Raw genomic sequence first — 16,272 nt, 5'->3', positions numbered from 1 at the left:
TAGCATCGATTATCCTCGCAGTCTTTGCAGCTCTCGTATATGTGTTATATGACTCTTCAGATAAGGTTTCAGGCTGAGACATGTCGTCCTCTGTACTCCAAGAACCCAGTCTTACTCTCTTGACATGTTTTTCTGCAATATCGGGCCGTGCAATGAGCTTGTCGACGAACAACGAAAGTGGGCTTCGATGAGGTTGCACATACTCTTGGTAGAGTGGCGGTTCTGCTTGTCTCTGAAGCTCCTTGCATGTTAAGCTTAGGTTGAGAAGATCGACTTGTGAAAGAAACAACGCGATGCGTTGGATGACTTCAGTGGGTACTTCGGTGAGCAGGGTCGCCATGGCTAATCAGGAACTCAGGTAGTCGGGAAGAATGTTAACAGGTGCTGCGTAAGCACCATGCAGATGCTGGAGAACAAATTTTGCCATCGTCCATCAGAAGAAACGAGATTACGGGGTGTCACAGAGACCAGAGGCCGACGCTCGGTCCTCAGGCGGTCAGGTGCAACCACGCGTTGATTGGAGGTGGAGTGTCGTGGCTCTGGGATAGGGTTTTTGGTCGGATCGATGAGGCATGAGGGTAAGAGAGTACTATCTAGACCCTAAATCAGTACGAACATGACGACTCGATGCATTTGGAGATGCTTGTAGCCATGTCCTGATATCGTCGCGCGGCTGTCAGAGAACCTTCGATGACGTGTTAGTGACGCTAGAGGCAGATTTAATGCTAGCGTGGCATTCTCGCGCGCCGACGCTTCTACGGCCGGGATGACTGCGCGTCAACAAGCTTCAGCTCATCGCCTTCACAGGCCGAAGACCAAGCAATAACGTCGCAACACATCACAGCCGTTGTCTGCCATCATCTTGAATTCCTCTTAATTTCTTATCATGCCTTTGAACGTCCCTATTCATGTCCCTTTACCCTTCCGTCGCCCATCACTCGCGAAAGCAATTCGCAATTGAGAAAGTGTAGAGAAGAATCGAGCAACTCTCACGTCCCAACACCAGGATGACAGCCACAAAAGCCCAACGTGATCCAAGAATGCATAGGGCTACCTGAGGCCGAACAACAAGCACAACTGTCGCGCGACTCTCAGCAACGCTCGCTTAGATTCATTTCTCGAAGCTGCGGCGGCCATCAGGCGCATGCATTCCATGGTACCTCTCCTGGTAACGTTTCTCACTTCCTGCAAACGTGTTCTGCACGCCCTGGCTACCGTTCGCTTCGCTGAAAGTCTCCATCTGGTAGGGACCGCCGGGGACACCCCTCTTCTTTTCCGCGCCAACCCACTCCCCTACCGGCCTTCCTTTGCGCTCCTCCCTACGTGGGAATAGATTTGTGTTGTACGTCTGTAGCCTGGTACCGCCAGGGCTCATGGTCCTGCTTCGTCCTGGGAGCATCGATACGGGAGGCGGCAGGGTCAGATCTTCGGCTGAGCTGTCCCGGGAAGTACGTCCGAGTGCGGAACGGATATTCTCCTTGGAAACGATGCGGCTGATATTGCGATCGGATTCATCGCACACAAGTCGTTGAGGACGGGAACCGTTGACATAACCTTGGGGGCCATTCTGGCGCTTGTGGCTTTTAGACGGAACGGGCGGGGCAGACTTGTCCATTCCAGGCCATGGTATTGCTTTGGGTGGAGAAGTGCCTGGCCAAGCAAGAGGCTTGGGTGTTTCCTCGAGATGGCTGTCCTTCGCACCGATTCGAAGATCGCCGACATATGGAACTGGCTTGATGGGGATAGGAAGCCTTGTAGATGGCTTTGCAGGCCCAGTACGTTGCAAATCACGAGGAGCGTCTCCACATACAGTGTGAAGCTTCGTCAACGAGATCTCGCTCTCCCATCCGCTTCCCTCGTAGCTTGGCACCCGCACATCTGCGTAGTACCTGTTCTCTAATGCCCGTGATACAGCCTGTTCGTCATGCTGGTACTCATTGGGTAGTGGTTGCGGTACGTCACTCATTCGGCCTGTCTGCGAGAAATCTGACACGTCTGTTTCATGGTGTGTCTGTCTGGTATGAGAGCTGTCGGACAGACTGAAAGAATTCAAGTTAGGGTTTGAGATAAAGATGTCTTGCTCGAATGGCTTGCGCTCTGTATCGGGACGTGGCCATGGCGTGATTATGGTAGTATCGGACGATTCCAGGGAAGCGAGGTTTACATGCCTCTCACCCAACGAGAACTCTCGGGCGCCAGACGGACGGCGAATTGGACCTTCGTCAGGAATGTGGACTTGTCGTGTTACACCGTGTAACGGACTCTTTGGCTCTTCCTTTGATGTCATCCTGGACACGCCACGAGACAGCGAGCGACGAACACTGTCCGAGTATCTTTTGATCGGGCTCTCGTTGCCGTCTTTGTCTTGTTTGTTGTGGTGTTTGATGGGAGAGCTCTTCTTTACAGGACTCCGACTACCGCCCTGCTTCACAATCTGGGGCTGGAAACTCTTCACTTCACCGCTGGTCTCCGCAGCCTTCCTAAGATCTGCTCGCGCTCGTTGTTCGTTCAACCACTCCTCCATCCTGTGTTTGAACTTGGGTCGCTCCACCAAACCGCCGTACTGCGGATACACGTGGCGAAGTTCCATCTCGGTTTCGTCGTAGTGCTTTCTTGTGAGCACGCCGGCACCCTCCACACGCTTTGGGAATGTCGCGCCATCACCACCGACAACTTTCTTTGGTACGGAAAAGACGCGATAAGGAGTGGGCGACATCAGGCTTCCCTTGGGTACTGGCAAATTGCCTTTTGGGAATGCAAGACCAGAGGGGCACCGTTCTTCGATGAAGAGTGCAAGGCGGCCGTAGTGTCGTCGGCCTTTGACACTATAGGAGGTACGCACCGCGTTGACGATCGGTACGAATACTGCTTCCCAAGCAATGCAGATGTTGCGAAGCTCAAAGTAGTCAAAGCCCCATGGGTTACGCGATTTGCCGACCTTGAATGTCTGCAGCAGCCAAGCGAAGAGATGCTTCTCGTACGCCTCCACATTCCAGTTGCTCTTGTCGATCACGCCATAGACGTCAGAGTTTGTTGTGTACTCCACGCTGTGCTTGTTCGCGCGTGGATCGTAGCGACGTATCCCTTCATCAAACTGTGTATAAAACCACAACAGGTCCGTGCGTGAGACGCCATCCTCCCCATCGCCTCTAGCTATCGTTGTCGCTCGAGGCAATGTATCCGGTCGTAACAGAAAGATCGAATCGCGGAAGACAGCCCATGGCTCTAGGAATGCGTCGGTTGCGAAGAATCGCTCTTCAAGGCTGTCGAGGTTGGATAGCTGCAGCAACGACAGTGCTTGTTTGAGCTCCGGAGAGATCTTTTCCCTATCGCCGCGCGTAAAAAAGTCCCGTACGTTTTTGATCCCAGAATTGGACGGAGAGTGCGCCATCTCGATTTTGGTTGTGGGTGCAATCGCGGCCTTTGGTCGTGGTGATGGAAAATCTAGGTTATTGCTGTTTGGTAGGAAGCAATATCTCTAGCGCCGTTCTCCTGCCGAGGACAAGACTCGTAGTCCTCTGCGCCTGTGTGAATGCGACTAGATACGGTGTATAGAATAGTGACAGTATAATGAAATCGGGGCTTGAAGGACGGGGCAGCAGCCCAACACTCACTACGACCCGACAGGCGACCGCCACTCCACTCGAACTATTATGAATACTTTCCTTAGTCCAGAGACTGGAAAATCGAGTACGAGTGCTTCGCCGAAAACCTTGCGCGACCTACAATTGTTTTGCGCTAGCAACTCTCTTTCACCTGTATGATCTACGGTCCACACCAAGTACAGGTATGGTCAGTGCGCACAGAACGAACATTCTACTTGTCTTTCTATGACTCTGGGCATATGCGTGCCTCTATCTCCGCTAGCCTAACGTCTCGCACATGTTGCTTCACGTGTCTATCTCTCTGAACACCTCCTCAACTGTACGTCTTGCAACCAGGATGAACCTAGTCTACTTCTCAGTCTGCGCGGCAGCTGCTGTCCAGGTCCTCGGGGCGGCTGTTCCTCAACAACCGCCTATCTTCTCAGGCCCATGCGCCGTCTTGCCTCCGTCCAACAAAACTGAAACTCCAAGCTACGAGGGGGTTCAGTCAGGCGCCTCGTCAATATGGGGTCACGAAGGCAGCGGTGGACCAAAGAATTGGACAGACCTTTACGTCAAGGGCCTCACTGTCATACCATATTGCTTTCCGTAAGTTTTCCTGCATTTCTACTTGCGACCTGTTGTTCATGAGAGCCCTTTATCCGAAATCAGTCAGAATTATGGACATCTTAATTTGCTCAAGATTCCCTGCGCCATTAAGACTCTCTGCACAGACTACATGTAAGACATACACTGACTTCGCATGCCTACATATAGTACCGAAGCCCATCGCAAGGCCAACATTGCGAAAGTGGAAGCAGCCACCGAGCTTTGGATGACAGCGCTTGGTGGCAAGGCCTCGGAGGCTAGTGGTCACAAGATCATGTTCTCGGAATGGATTGATCCTCGGCAGAAACCCATGTACTGCATCGACATCAACAGTCCAGCTGACAGTAAATGGAACATGGCTGTGCCATACAAGACAGTCGCCATTTGGAAGGATAATCGCGCGGGAAAACGCGCCGCATCAGCTACCGTGGGGATGGGCGATTCTCCTGGAAAGCCATGGGATCTGGACATGTGGATTGGCGAAGAGGCCAGTGTTCAGACCATCGCACATGAATTCGGCCATGTCATGGGTATGTCGACAACTATCTATAATGTTTACAGCCGCGGAGCTAACACATTGAAGGGATGATGCACGAGCAACAGTGAGTGTCTCCGTACCTAGGAATTGTATGTGAGGCATACATTGACTTCGTACCCGTACAACTAGACGCTCCGACCGCGACACATACATCCGCTACGACTGCATGAAGGTAAACCTCGACTGGAGAAGATGCATAGAGACATACTAAGTTCGTATCTCAACCTCTATAGCTCACCGACTACTCCACCGCCCTTGCACGCGCTCGCCAAACCGACCCCAGTGTGACGACTGCGGAGCTTTGTAATGACGTCAATACAGCCGCCAAATATGGGTTCAGCGGCCGCTCCTTCACCAAATCAGTTCTCTACGGGAAATCTAATAACGGCTGGACGCTAAATCTCGATACGCCGTACGACGTCAACAGTGGGTATCTTCTGTATAACAACTGCGTAGGAGACATTCTCTGACTGTTTACATCGAACCCCAGGCATCATGCATTACCATAGCTACATCATGGGCAACGACAAGTGCCAGAGAGGCAATCAAGCGGAGTGCCCGGTAGCAGTGTACAGGGATAGTACGATTCATGACAAGGGGTTTGAGATGATTCCGATGTGGTTCAAACCGAGTAAATGGGACACTGCGTGGGTAAAAGTGCAGTATGGGTGGTCGGGTTGTTGTAAACGCATCGATGCGGAAGGCGTAGTGGGTGGTGGTGAGGTCGGTGAGGCTGAGTTGGCTGAGCTGCTTTGGCAGGCGCGAGAAGAGTATGTCAAAGAGCAGCTGTAGCTAACGTCATCGACTTCCGTAGTTGACTTTTCATACGGCTAACACGCGGACATACGACATATTGGGCAGCGCGATGGATACCTTTATGAGAAAAACAAGAGAGTACAGGTGGGACAAACATGGCAGGCCCTCTGGGCGGCGCAAAACGCCATCGACGAAAATTTTGATACCTTAGCATCATAGTCTTTCTCTCGATGGTAGTCTACGGAGCGATCATGAGTCCTAGGGCATGCATATGAGCCTATGAAATGTGATTAACAAAGGCTCACTCTTGGCGGATAAGTGAGGCAAACAGCCGTTGCCTCACTCATCGTGTTTCTTCACGGAGAAGACGCCAAATCATCGATTCCGTCGACTCAACCCGAACAATGAGCGATGAATCTGCAAGTGAGGTTTTGAGAGCAAACACCTCACATCAAAAGACTCACATCGCAGCCAACAACCACGACTTCGCTCACCTCTTCCATCGCCCGGCAAAATGGATCCCGCAAACAACCCCGCCACAATGCCGGCACTGACCGCTGACGACACGAGCGCGCCCGTCGATGTCGAGGGCATCCGCCTCCAGCGAAACGGTAAAGCTGAGTCCGTCACAACTACTGATCTTACCGACCCCACCGATCTCAGCGTTCAAGAATTCCTCGTCGCTACCAACTATCCCAAGAACTTGACGCTTGATGTCGGCGGCCGCAAGTTCAAGGTCTCGCGCGATACGCTCAAGGCTGAATCTGGCTTGTTCGAGCGGCAGCTATCCGGCCGATTCAGCCCATGGGAGCCCGAGGCAGACGGGTCATACTTCTTGGACGCCGATCCTGATCTGTTTGAGCATCTTCTTCGGTTTATGCGTCGTCCCGAAGTCTTTCCTCTCTTCTACAGCAAGATGAACGGCTTCGACTATGATTTGTACAATCGACTACAGGCAGAGGCGCTGTACTTTCAGATGGACACACTGTATAATTGGATCAAATTCGAGGTATGTTGCGTGGAATTCATAGAAATCGAATAATACTGACACATGTATAGGGGTACCTCGCTGCTATCAAAGTTAAAGCCTCGAAAATGGATGTCCGCCGCATCGGAAACAGAAACATGGTTACGGTACCGTCAGAGGCGCTTCCCGTCAACATCATTCAAGATTTGCACGTCATTCCTCGAACGCGCAAGATCTACCTTTGTCCTCGCCAGATCATAGTTCATAAAGGCCGCCCAGAACTTTGCGGTGCGGCATGTCACAAGAGTCAGGGTGAGAGAGAAGTGCAATACGAGGTTGAGGAATCTCTAGAGGTGGTCACCGTGGAAAAAGAGATCGTCTTTGACGGAAACGTCTGCAGAGTAGACTGAAGCTGCCTAGATTCCAGAGAGTGGAGGGAGAGCGGTTGTATGTCACGCAAACGAGCACGCGGAGCGAATTCAATGACTCGATGGGCGTGGTATCTCGTGGAAGCTGTGCTGTATGACTAGTGTGTTATGATTGTCCCAGTCCAGCACTGTTATCAAGCCTGATTCGTTAATCCTAGACTTCAAAATGGTGTATGTTTTCATTGTGACGGGCTTAGCTGAAAAGTGCGTAGCGACAGAATCTACTAAGGCGAATAGCTCACATACTTGAGACCAGGCGACGACGGTACTAGCCATCTCCACGGTCATCCCAGAATATCAGAAACTACGATATTGAATAATCGATCCATCGAAAGAATCTCGAGAGCTGCTTGTCTTCGACACCCTCATCATGTAGACTCACACCGTCTGTCTTTCTACCCTGGTTGCCAAGTCAGAATGATCTTTAGGACAGAGCAGCCCAACCGCCTCTTCTACGAGAAGCCAATTGGTATTTGTACTGCACCTCGGCATCTGCAGCTACAACACCAACTCAGTCACATCGAGAAACTGATCTTCCATTGCCCTTGCAGTTCTCGCTCCTCAACCCGGATCGCGCCTGTGTCTGCCTCGTCAGCGCCTGTGCATCTCAATCCTATCGCCACTGCCTCCGCTTTTCTTGAGGTTCGTTAAGTCTTCGCGAATCATAGACCCGGGCTACCCTTGGTATGATGTACGTCTTCCATAGCGAATTCCCCTCATCGTCAGGATGCGTGCCGTGATCGAGAACCTCGAATCGCACATGTTGTTGTGCGAAGAAAGCCAGTCTTCTCGGGTTTGAACATTTCTCCTAGGCAGCAAGCTTTACACCTAGACGACGTCGGATAATCGATCGTCACGATGTCTTGCACTATAGGCAGCAGTGCGTGAATTGTGCCCCTCTTACTGATTGAAGAACACTTCCTGGAGAGTGACTATCTCGCGAAACGTGGTTAACAAAGCCTATAGGCATCGTCTGTAGTAGCCGAGGACTATGCTCTGCATGCACAACGTTCTGTGCGGAGGTAGAATTGTGTGGATGGTGGCTCAGAACATTGGACGAATCAATACGTTCTATCCATACTCATGCTCGAGTGGAGTGGAGGCGGGATTGACGGGCCGGCGGCTGAGGGTGGATATGTGGATGGGGCAGACATTGATCTATCATGCCATTCTTCGTGTTCTTCTTCGGGTGAGGAAAGCTCAAGCAACTTCTGTGGCGACCCGGCAGATAGCCCGAGCATAGTGAGTTTGTCTTGCAGTATGCTAATGACAGCAGGGTTACCGCCACGGAAGGAAGCGAGCACTTGCGCGAGTGAGTGAATCAGATCTCTAGGACCAATGTTGAAATGAGACTCGTGGTTAAGCGAGGGCATGATCATCATAACGTCAGCAAGCGAGTTGGCGACGTCGAAGAGCTTGGACTCCTATATCTATGTCAGTGATGTCCTGTGCTACCCAGGGGGATGTCACATACCATGCCTGGACCATGCGCCTCGACGCTTTCCCGTGATAGGCTACTCAGATTACTGAGGACGTTTTGAGCGACTTTGGCGGGAAAGCGGAAGGAGAATTCCTCATCCTGACTGGCGCGGCTGCTCAAGTTTGTTACGTTGAGAGCATGCTGCCACAAGAAGATACGCATCCACTGCTGAGTCATGGTGATGTCTGCGCGCTGGAGCTCGTTCTCAAGACTACGAGGATCTTCGTCACTGCTAAGCTGTTGTTGAGCTAATGCAAGGGCTTGGCGCGCAGCTGCAGGTTCAGCGGTTATGGTGACATCTAGGATGTTGAAAAGCCGGCAGAGCTGAACGAACGCAGGTGTGACCGATCCATCATGGAGGTCTTCTAGCCTGGGAAGATTGGGAGCTCGCTTCAATGCCGTGGGCACATCATGCTGCAAGGAGTGCGCCCGCTCCGTGATGAAGAGAAGCCAGTAGACCCTCAAAGCATACTGTGTTTGCTCTGCGGTCATGAGCTCGTAGTGTGTCGGTTTGTGTAAGCCTATGATGTGTGCTTTGAAGATAGCCTCGCCGAGGAGGACCGTGGAAGCGTTCATTCGCCCAACGTTTGCTGAATAGACGTGTAGGAAGAAGCTACTTAGCAAAGAGAATATAGTGACGTTTTCCAGGTGGTCAGACTCGTTCCTTGCCTTCTTCGCTTCTGCTTCGAATGTGCCGCTCGGAACGCGATAATGGCCTTCAAGTGGACTGCCTGGTTCGGCATCTATAGAGAACTGGCTCACTATAGCAGCACATATAGCAGTGGCCAGTGCGTAGGCTTCCAAATCTTCGGGATGAGTCAGGAGCCGCGCAGTGAGTGCTTCGGCATCGACGACCGGCCATATACCATATCCACGTGCGTGGTAGATGTCCAGGTAGTGCGACAGGCAGGCGGTCGATATCCTGTGGGGCTCTTGGGGGATGGCGGACAGCGTTGGGCTCAAAATGTCTGGCCAGGCTTTGGGGTCAACGTCAGAGTCGCTCATCAGGGGGATTGGGTCCAGATAAGGTAAATCGGCGGTAGTCCTCGGGCTTCCAGTATCAAAGCTCGCCTCGCTGTTGCTTCTCGATCCATGATCGTGGGCCCCCTTGCTGCGTTCTTGCAGTCTTCTGATGGCGGCTTCTGTTGTCCGCCGTGGTCCTTTTGGACCGCTTTTCCCATGCGTCTTCAAGTAGGTGCAGTCCCAGCTAGCAGCTTCGCATCTGGAGCATGGCTGGTTGCCATCACATCGCACTTTTCCTGAAAAGAGAAGATAATGTCAGTCGTGTCACGATGACTGGCCTGCATCCAGCACTTACTGACGGAACAAGGGTCACACGCTCGTCGTGTTCCTTTCCGTGGGGCCATGGCCATTCTGGGGCCAAGGTACTAGCCTCTTTGGATAGACGGTGTTTACGAGACGCAGGATATCGTCATTTCGTCATAACACGGATGGGTCGGGTGTCACGCACCAGTCTGCTGGTGGCGTTTGTGGGGAGTTTATCGGAAGCAGACGACAGTCAAACGAAGCACAGAGATATAAAGTCTATACAGAACGGTGTCGTGGAAATGGATGCGGCTGATGCTGGGAACAAAAGGTGGAGATGCGGCTGCAGGTCGGTTGATCCTGCCCACTCGGGGCGGAGGCGCCGACCAATCATGGCAGTGTGCCGCCGCTGACCGCCGGCGTCCCTGACACCAGGCAGTCTGCCCGAAAAACCTCACGGCGCTAGAAGGTCCATGGAAGAAAGCTGCTTCTATGGAACCGCCGGCTGCGCAGGGGATAGATAAGCGAACAGTTATATGATTCGATTACGGACATTCTAGAAGCTTACCGGGCGTGTCGTAGCGCGGCCCCCTTTGGGCATGGTGGTGCACACGGGCGCTGGGGTAGTGAAAATTTGTGTTGAGACTGCAATGCAATGCGCTGTTCGAGCAGAGTGACCAGGAATATCTTTAATAGCGCATCCAGTTTGGGCAAGAGCGCCCATGGCCACCCTGCTGTAAGCCGCAGCCCTACGGCTACGTCCGGTGTTGCTAGCAGCGCATGTGAGGCTGACGGCCTGTTAAACTGCGCATACGTGACGTACTGCGCGATTTCTAGCGCGTCCGACAGCGGGCGCACCAAACCTCGGAGCACTGCACCTCGGCCTGAGCTATTTTGGTGCGACGGCCGCCCTCTACAAGACGGTGGCACATCCCTTCCGAACTTCTCCTAATTCTGCTCGCTGCAACCGCACTCGGCGCGCAAAACACATGACGACATTCGCTGCAAACCAGACCCAAAGCGACGAGTACACACATGCGCCTCAGCATCTCGAACCGCCTCCAACGCGTATCTACCAGAGGGCTAGACCGGTGGTGGCGCAAAGTGTTCCTGTGATGCACCATCACCACGCCGCACGTTGAAGGCCATGGCCATGTCGAACCCCAATCGTTCACTAAAGTCAGAAACAAAAGCACCGCGCTGTTACTAGCCAATCGAGGAGTCGAAGATGCAAAAACTATTAGGCAATGGATATTGGGTATTTCATTCTGGATCAAACACTTGGCAACTGATTTGTTGCATGGTGGTGTGACACAGCAACTGGACACCAGGAGCGAGCGTGGAGCAGGGATCCGATGTGGCGAGAATCGGACTTGCAGCTGTAACCATCCCTGACATCCTTGATCCTCCGCTTCGACAAGATTGTGGTCAGCGCAACACAACAGAATCCAGCAGCAAAGGATGTCGCGACGTCATAGATGTCTAGTAACCTGGTCACAAACGACAGTACGAGCCCGTTCATATGGCTGAATCCTTAGCTCGCGTGTAGCGTCTTATCACACGTCTTGGGGAATACGCGAATCCGGGGAAGATATATTGATCTCCTCGCTAAAAGTTGCGATGCAATCAACGCATATGAGCGTTATTGCAAAGTTCACAGATGGAGGCTCGCATTGGCCCAGAGCACAACCTGATGATATATCTGCTGAGATATGCAGAACAAGCTGCGATAACTAGTAGTCGAGGCGCTCTCTGGATTGGTCACATCTCGAGATCCTGCATGTGGTCGGATAGGCACAGCTAATTTTGGCCTATACTACGGATGAAATACAGCACTATTGTATCCTACGGCCATGTCAATGGCGTCGTCGATACGGGTCCGTTGTGTATATAAACCGTTGGGTTTGTGACAACAGGAGCCGGCACATACCAAGCCGTCGACTTACTCACCTCTACCCATCTTCGCACGGCATCACCACCAACGCCCTCCACAAAAAAACACTGCATCAACGGTCACCGCACTCCAGAATGAAGCTTCTCGTCATCACGGCTGCGATCACATCTCTCGCACTCGGTGCGCCAAGAGATCCGTACCCAGCGCCGTGTGGAAGATCAGACCCATCAGGTATCTGCACAACCAAAGCGACTTGCTACAAAAAGGGCGGATTCTACGTTCAGCGCGACTGCACTTTTTACAACGTGCTCGATATCGGTTGCTGCTACTCCATTCCCGACGAGAAGAAATGAAGGCAGTTCGAAGGTGTAGTGGGCAGACGGGATTGAATATCATCATGGCATTGGAAGACCAGGACTAGAGCGAGGTGGCATGCGACGTGGTCAGCGAGAAAATCCCGGATCACCAACGGAGGTAGACGAGGACAACGAATCAATCATTGATCGCAAGCAAAGCTCTGTCTAAACATCTCTGCCGTGATGAGAATTTATTGGACAGAAGTTTTGAAATATCGCGTCGCGTGAATATGCACTGCAGAATAACTCACGAGACGCTATACCCATGAACAACATGGTGTGAAATGGTGACAAGCAGTACTAAAGAGGTAGAACGCGATCGTTGTGAGGCATCGCGTTCCGGAGGATGGGTGAGAGGAACGGCAAGAAGCAATGACCGAGGCACCCTTATGCTGTCGCCGCTCATTCGTCAATCGGCCACTGTCGGAACATTGTCCCGTATTTCTCCGGCACCGCACTTTTCATTTCACGATGCACAAAATAGACGAGACTAGGGACTTTGCCATCTTCTCTCATGCTCAACGAAGCGCCGCACTTCACGAGTACAAGCCCCACTTTACTCTTAAGCGTTGGTACCACCGCGTCATCTTCGACTTTGTTCCGTTTGTGCAGCTTCCCCACAACATCGTCACCTACACAACGCCAAGATGGATCCAGATCTGGACATTGTCGGCTGCTAAGCGCTATCGGAAGCGCGGAAGGCTATACACACGTCACAGCGTGTGAGACAAGTACGTCGCCTTGAGATGCGTTTCACGTCGTCGTGCGGACTTGCCCGTACTCATGAGCCGGTACTCTCACCCCGGATTCGCTGTCCCACGATGACTTCGACACAGACCCTGCTATCCTTGTTATCCCCGCTCATTGTTCTTCAGAAGCGACAAGACTCTATCTGATCCCCGGTCACTGGACCACCACGCACCGACCGGTAGGACGACAGAAGTGGAGAATATCTAAGGCAGGACTATCGTGGGTGAAAGACCATGGAGACGCTGAAACGTAAAAGGTCAAGGAGCAAGCTAATCGAGGCTTACAAGAAGATGCGGGGCGATAGTCCGACCGAGTCCAGACAACGGTGTCCACTCATGGAGGTCTTCCACCAGTATGGCCTGCTGGAGATGATCGTGTCCAACCTATACCCGGACGACTTACTGGCACTGTTGTTATGCTCGAGATCCACACATCAAGCGATCGCACCTCGCCCTTGTAGCCTAGAGAATTTGCTGGGGAAGCTCAAATGCTCTGGCCAAGGTGTGAATATCCGCAACAAGCGTCACAAGAAGTCTACCTTCTTCTACGCTTATGATTGTATTGAAACCATAAAGTGCGGCGCAAAAGAACCTACCACAGAATGCCGACCCTGCACCAGATGTAAAGTGAGCACCTGCGATGAGTGCCGCATTCACTGCGTCTACCAGAGCATATACGAAGATCCTTTCGAGGAGGATGAACTACCCAACTTCAGCGGCTTCGTCCTGCTGTCGCCTCACGAGATACCAATCCTCAGCCCTCATCACATGGATAGTGGTGAAGCTGGGTCCCAGTGGCAAGATCCTTCATACGGCACACACGCGCCATATCATGATCAAGGCTTCATCGACGTTCCGTTTGACGAACTTAGCTATGGCCTACCCGAGAGCGTCGAAGATCTTCTAGAAGTAGACCTTGGTAGCCAGACATTGGCTGCATCAGCGTCTTCGAGCGTCGCTCACCCCTCGCCTGTCCTTCGAGCTTTATACCAAACGACGGAGCAGAGGAAACGATGGTTCTGCGACGACTGCCTGCCACCCGTTGCGACCCAGGGTCAAAAGAGTTTTCCAGCTTCCCAATGCCAGTGCACTTTGCGCAATCGCTTTCTTGACCGGTGGCTGTGCCTGCGCTGTTACGAAGCGGAAGAGCGTGACCTTGACACAGCTTTTGTTGACCAGAAAGAGCATTGCGCATGTGGACGAAAGGACGGGACCATGACGTGTTTGTGGTGCTGGGGAGAGGTGGCGCATCCGATGCTCGAATTTGACGAAGTGCTGAACGGAGACCGGGTCGAGAACATCGATCAGCAATAGCGTGCCATTCTGGGCTGCGTCTGTCCTCCCTCGCGGCATTCTGCACTTCAAGCTTTCGATCATTGTGTCTTACCACTTGTAACATTACCGTGTATACACTTATAATCTCAACCTTCCCATCCTGGCCATTCGTTTATCCAGTCCCATCCTGCTCGTTAAGGTTTACAATACTCTTCCTCTTAATGAACAGTGGCACGTTGAGGAAGATTGGACTGAGATGTGATAAGCTGTCTGTACAGCCCGCTGGTATCGTTGTATCGTGTTTGCCGCAACTCGTGAGCTCAAGATACCGTTAGACCAGGCACAATACGCGTCTTGTTGGAATCTGCTGCAAGCCAGCTGATCTATCAGCGCAGACAAATTACTGCCTTCTGCTTACCCGTGTGCGTCAAAATTTCATCCAACTGCCTCTTCGCCATAATCGACTCATCTCCCACTATCAACCTCAATCTCTTCTCTTCTTCCTTAATCTCCCTCTCCTTCCTCCGCTTCGCATCTCTGTACCGCACCAATTCCTCCTGCGCCCTTTCCAGCTCCTTCACAAGGTAATGGAGGCTCGGTTCATCGCGCTCGCGCCGCATGCTGATTTCAAGGTCGACGACGGTGTTCATGAGATTGTTGACGCGGTCATTGAGAGATCTGTAGGCTGATATGAGAAGGTTTTGGTGAGTGGTGAGGAAAGCGGGTAGAGGAGGGGGAGGCGGTGGTCTCGGGAGCGACGTAGATGAGGAGCGGGCAGAGGTCATGCTGAAGTCGGAATCGCTCCATACGTTGTCCATGGCTGTTGTGGTGTGCAGGATTGGATGGTGATGATGGGGGATAGGCGAAGACAATGATTTGAGAGACGCTTTAGGGTTTTTTTTTGGTTTGATGTTTGCGATCTTGTGTCTCTGTGGTTCAGTGTTTGTTGTGGTCTGTGAGTCAACTATCCGAGTTTCGAAGTGAATCAGGCCAAGTCGCCGCCGTGACCTTGGAATGACTTTCGTGAGAGGCATGATATAGATATTTGCTCTACCCGAAATTGGGTTCACGAATAGTCGTGATTGTCATGTAATTTCATAGCTCTCTCGACCACTGATGTCCCCCTTTCATGACGTCTTCTGCACAACTTACACACTATAATCAAGAGGCCTCTATGAGCAAGATGAAACTTTGGAATTCAAGTGAGAAGTCTTGCATTGAGAAGACACACGATCGAGGAATCCATCAATAGGGGGGACTGCAACGCTGGATACACCCGAGCAGGCCATGCGTGCCCACCAGAGGGGATCATGAGGCTCTAAATAATCGCAGCGCTACTGCACTTTCTGATAGTCGATTTGATGAGCACGTCTGGGAAAATCTGTTGTCACTTTCAGATTTTGAGGTTGCATTATTGCGGGATGTGCGTAGGAGCACATCTCGATGTTGGGGAGAAGCCGCTATGACGGCATGAGTGGGGCAGGCCTTGGCGCGTCCCGAGACGCGTCTCCACGGTTCTGTCATAGCACGCCACTCCACATCGCAAGCTTCGCAGTGCACGCAGCACGCGTATCTTCTTCCTTGATCGACCCACCCTCCACACAACGCTTGGTCATCGCTTCGACCGTCAACGCCATGCGAACTGACGCCCCAACCGGCCCGAATGCTTCTCCGCAGCCTGCGACGTTCGCCCATCTTCGGCCCACCGATTTGCCCTAGAGCGACCGCGTAACCCTCGACGTGGACGGTCACCTGTATCGAACACGATATCGCTTTCGAAAAACTACAATCACCTTATCGATTTAGTTGGTGGCGAATGGTCTGTCAATCTCCTACCCGGCGACGCGCTCCCTCTCGATACCAATCGCCAAATCTGGCCAGCATTGTTCGCGCATCTCGAAAGGCCTACAATATACCCGTTGCTCTGGACGAGGGAATAGGGCTTCGGTTATTGGGACACAATAAGCTTCTGGTTGAGCCTGGCCGTTTGGCGTGGGCGACATGACACCGCGCATCATGCGTAAGCAGTTCTTGCGTGCTGTCTTAGCAGGATTTGGGATGGATATCCGCGCTGGAGCATACAAAGACCCGTGGAGTGATCATGACTCCGGGCCGCACTACCAAGGCAGCTTCAACAGAGTCAGAAGATGTTGAGCCTGTCCTACACTTTGAGTTGAATTCATCAGTAGAGGTGGTCATGTATGCCCATAGGCGCATCTGTCTCACATGGGCAGCGATAGATAGTAGGGTGTTGTGCGCTAGTGCCGGGTTGTGTGTCTGTGTAGAACACACCAAGTCAACCATGTCGTAGATATCTGAGCTTGCTGTGATTAAGGCAACTACACGTGAGCTTCAACAGCGACCTTGGCA

The 16,272-nt window shown here is 52.3% G+C and overlaps 4 protein-coding genes across 4 annotated transcripts; 2 read left to right on the top strand and 2 right to left on the bottom strand.

Moving 5' to 3' along the window:
• Positions 1–1,111: 1,111 nt before the first annotated feature.
• On the bottom strand, positions 1,112–3,391 carry ACET3X_002678 (uncharacterized protein; the record flags this gene model as incomplete). The annotated part of the gene is made up of 1 exon (XM_069449447.1): positions 1,112–3,391. One exon carries the CDS (start codon positions 3,389–3,391, stop codon positions 1,112–1,114), a length of 2,280 nt encoding a protein of 759 aa, XP_069309225.1.
• A 551-nt stretch (positions 3,392–3,942) lies between these two features.
• On the top strand, positions 3,943–5,201 carry ACET3X_002677 (uncharacterized protein; the record flags this gene model as incomplete). Its single annotated transcript, XM_069449446.1, has 3 exons — positions 3,943–4,193; positions 4,362–4,746; positions 4,965–5,201. The coding sequence occupies 3 exons, from the start codon at positions 3,943–3,945 to the stop codon at positions 5,199–5,201; spliced, it is 873 nt and encodes a 290-aa protein (XP_069309224.1).
• An 800-nt stretch (positions 5,202–6,001) lies between these two features.
• Positions 6,002–6,864, top strand: ACET3X_002676 (uncharacterized protein; the record flags this gene model as incomplete). Its single annotated transcript, XM_069449445.1, has 2 exons — positions 6,002–6,496; positions 6,547–6,864. The coding sequence occupies 2 exons, from the start codon at positions 6,002–6,004 to the stop codon at positions 6,862–6,864; spliced, it is 813 nt and encodes a 270-aa protein (XP_069309223.1).
• A 1,079-nt stretch (positions 6,865–7,943) lies between these two features.
• ACET3X_002675 (uncharacterized protein) lies at positions 7,944–9,729 on the bottom strand (the record flags this gene model as incomplete). The annotated part of the gene is made up of 3 exons (XM_069449444.1): positions 7,944–8,306; positions 8,357–9,621; positions 9,681–9,729. 3 exons carry the CDS (start codon positions 9,727–9,729, stop codon positions 7,944–7,946), a joined length of 1,677 nt encoding a protein of 558 aa, XP_069309222.1.
• Positions 9,730–16,272: the final 6,543 nt, after the last annotated feature.

This window comes from Alternaria dauci, chromosome 2 (genome assembly GCF_042100115.1).
Source record: "Alternaria dauci strain A2016 chromosome 2, whole genome shotgun sequence".
Lineage (NCBI taxonomy): Eukaryota > Fungi > Ascomycota > Dothideomycetes > Pleosporales > Pleosporaceae > Alternaria > Alternaria dauci.
This window is presented reverse-complemented; position numbering and strand designations above follow the sequence as displayed.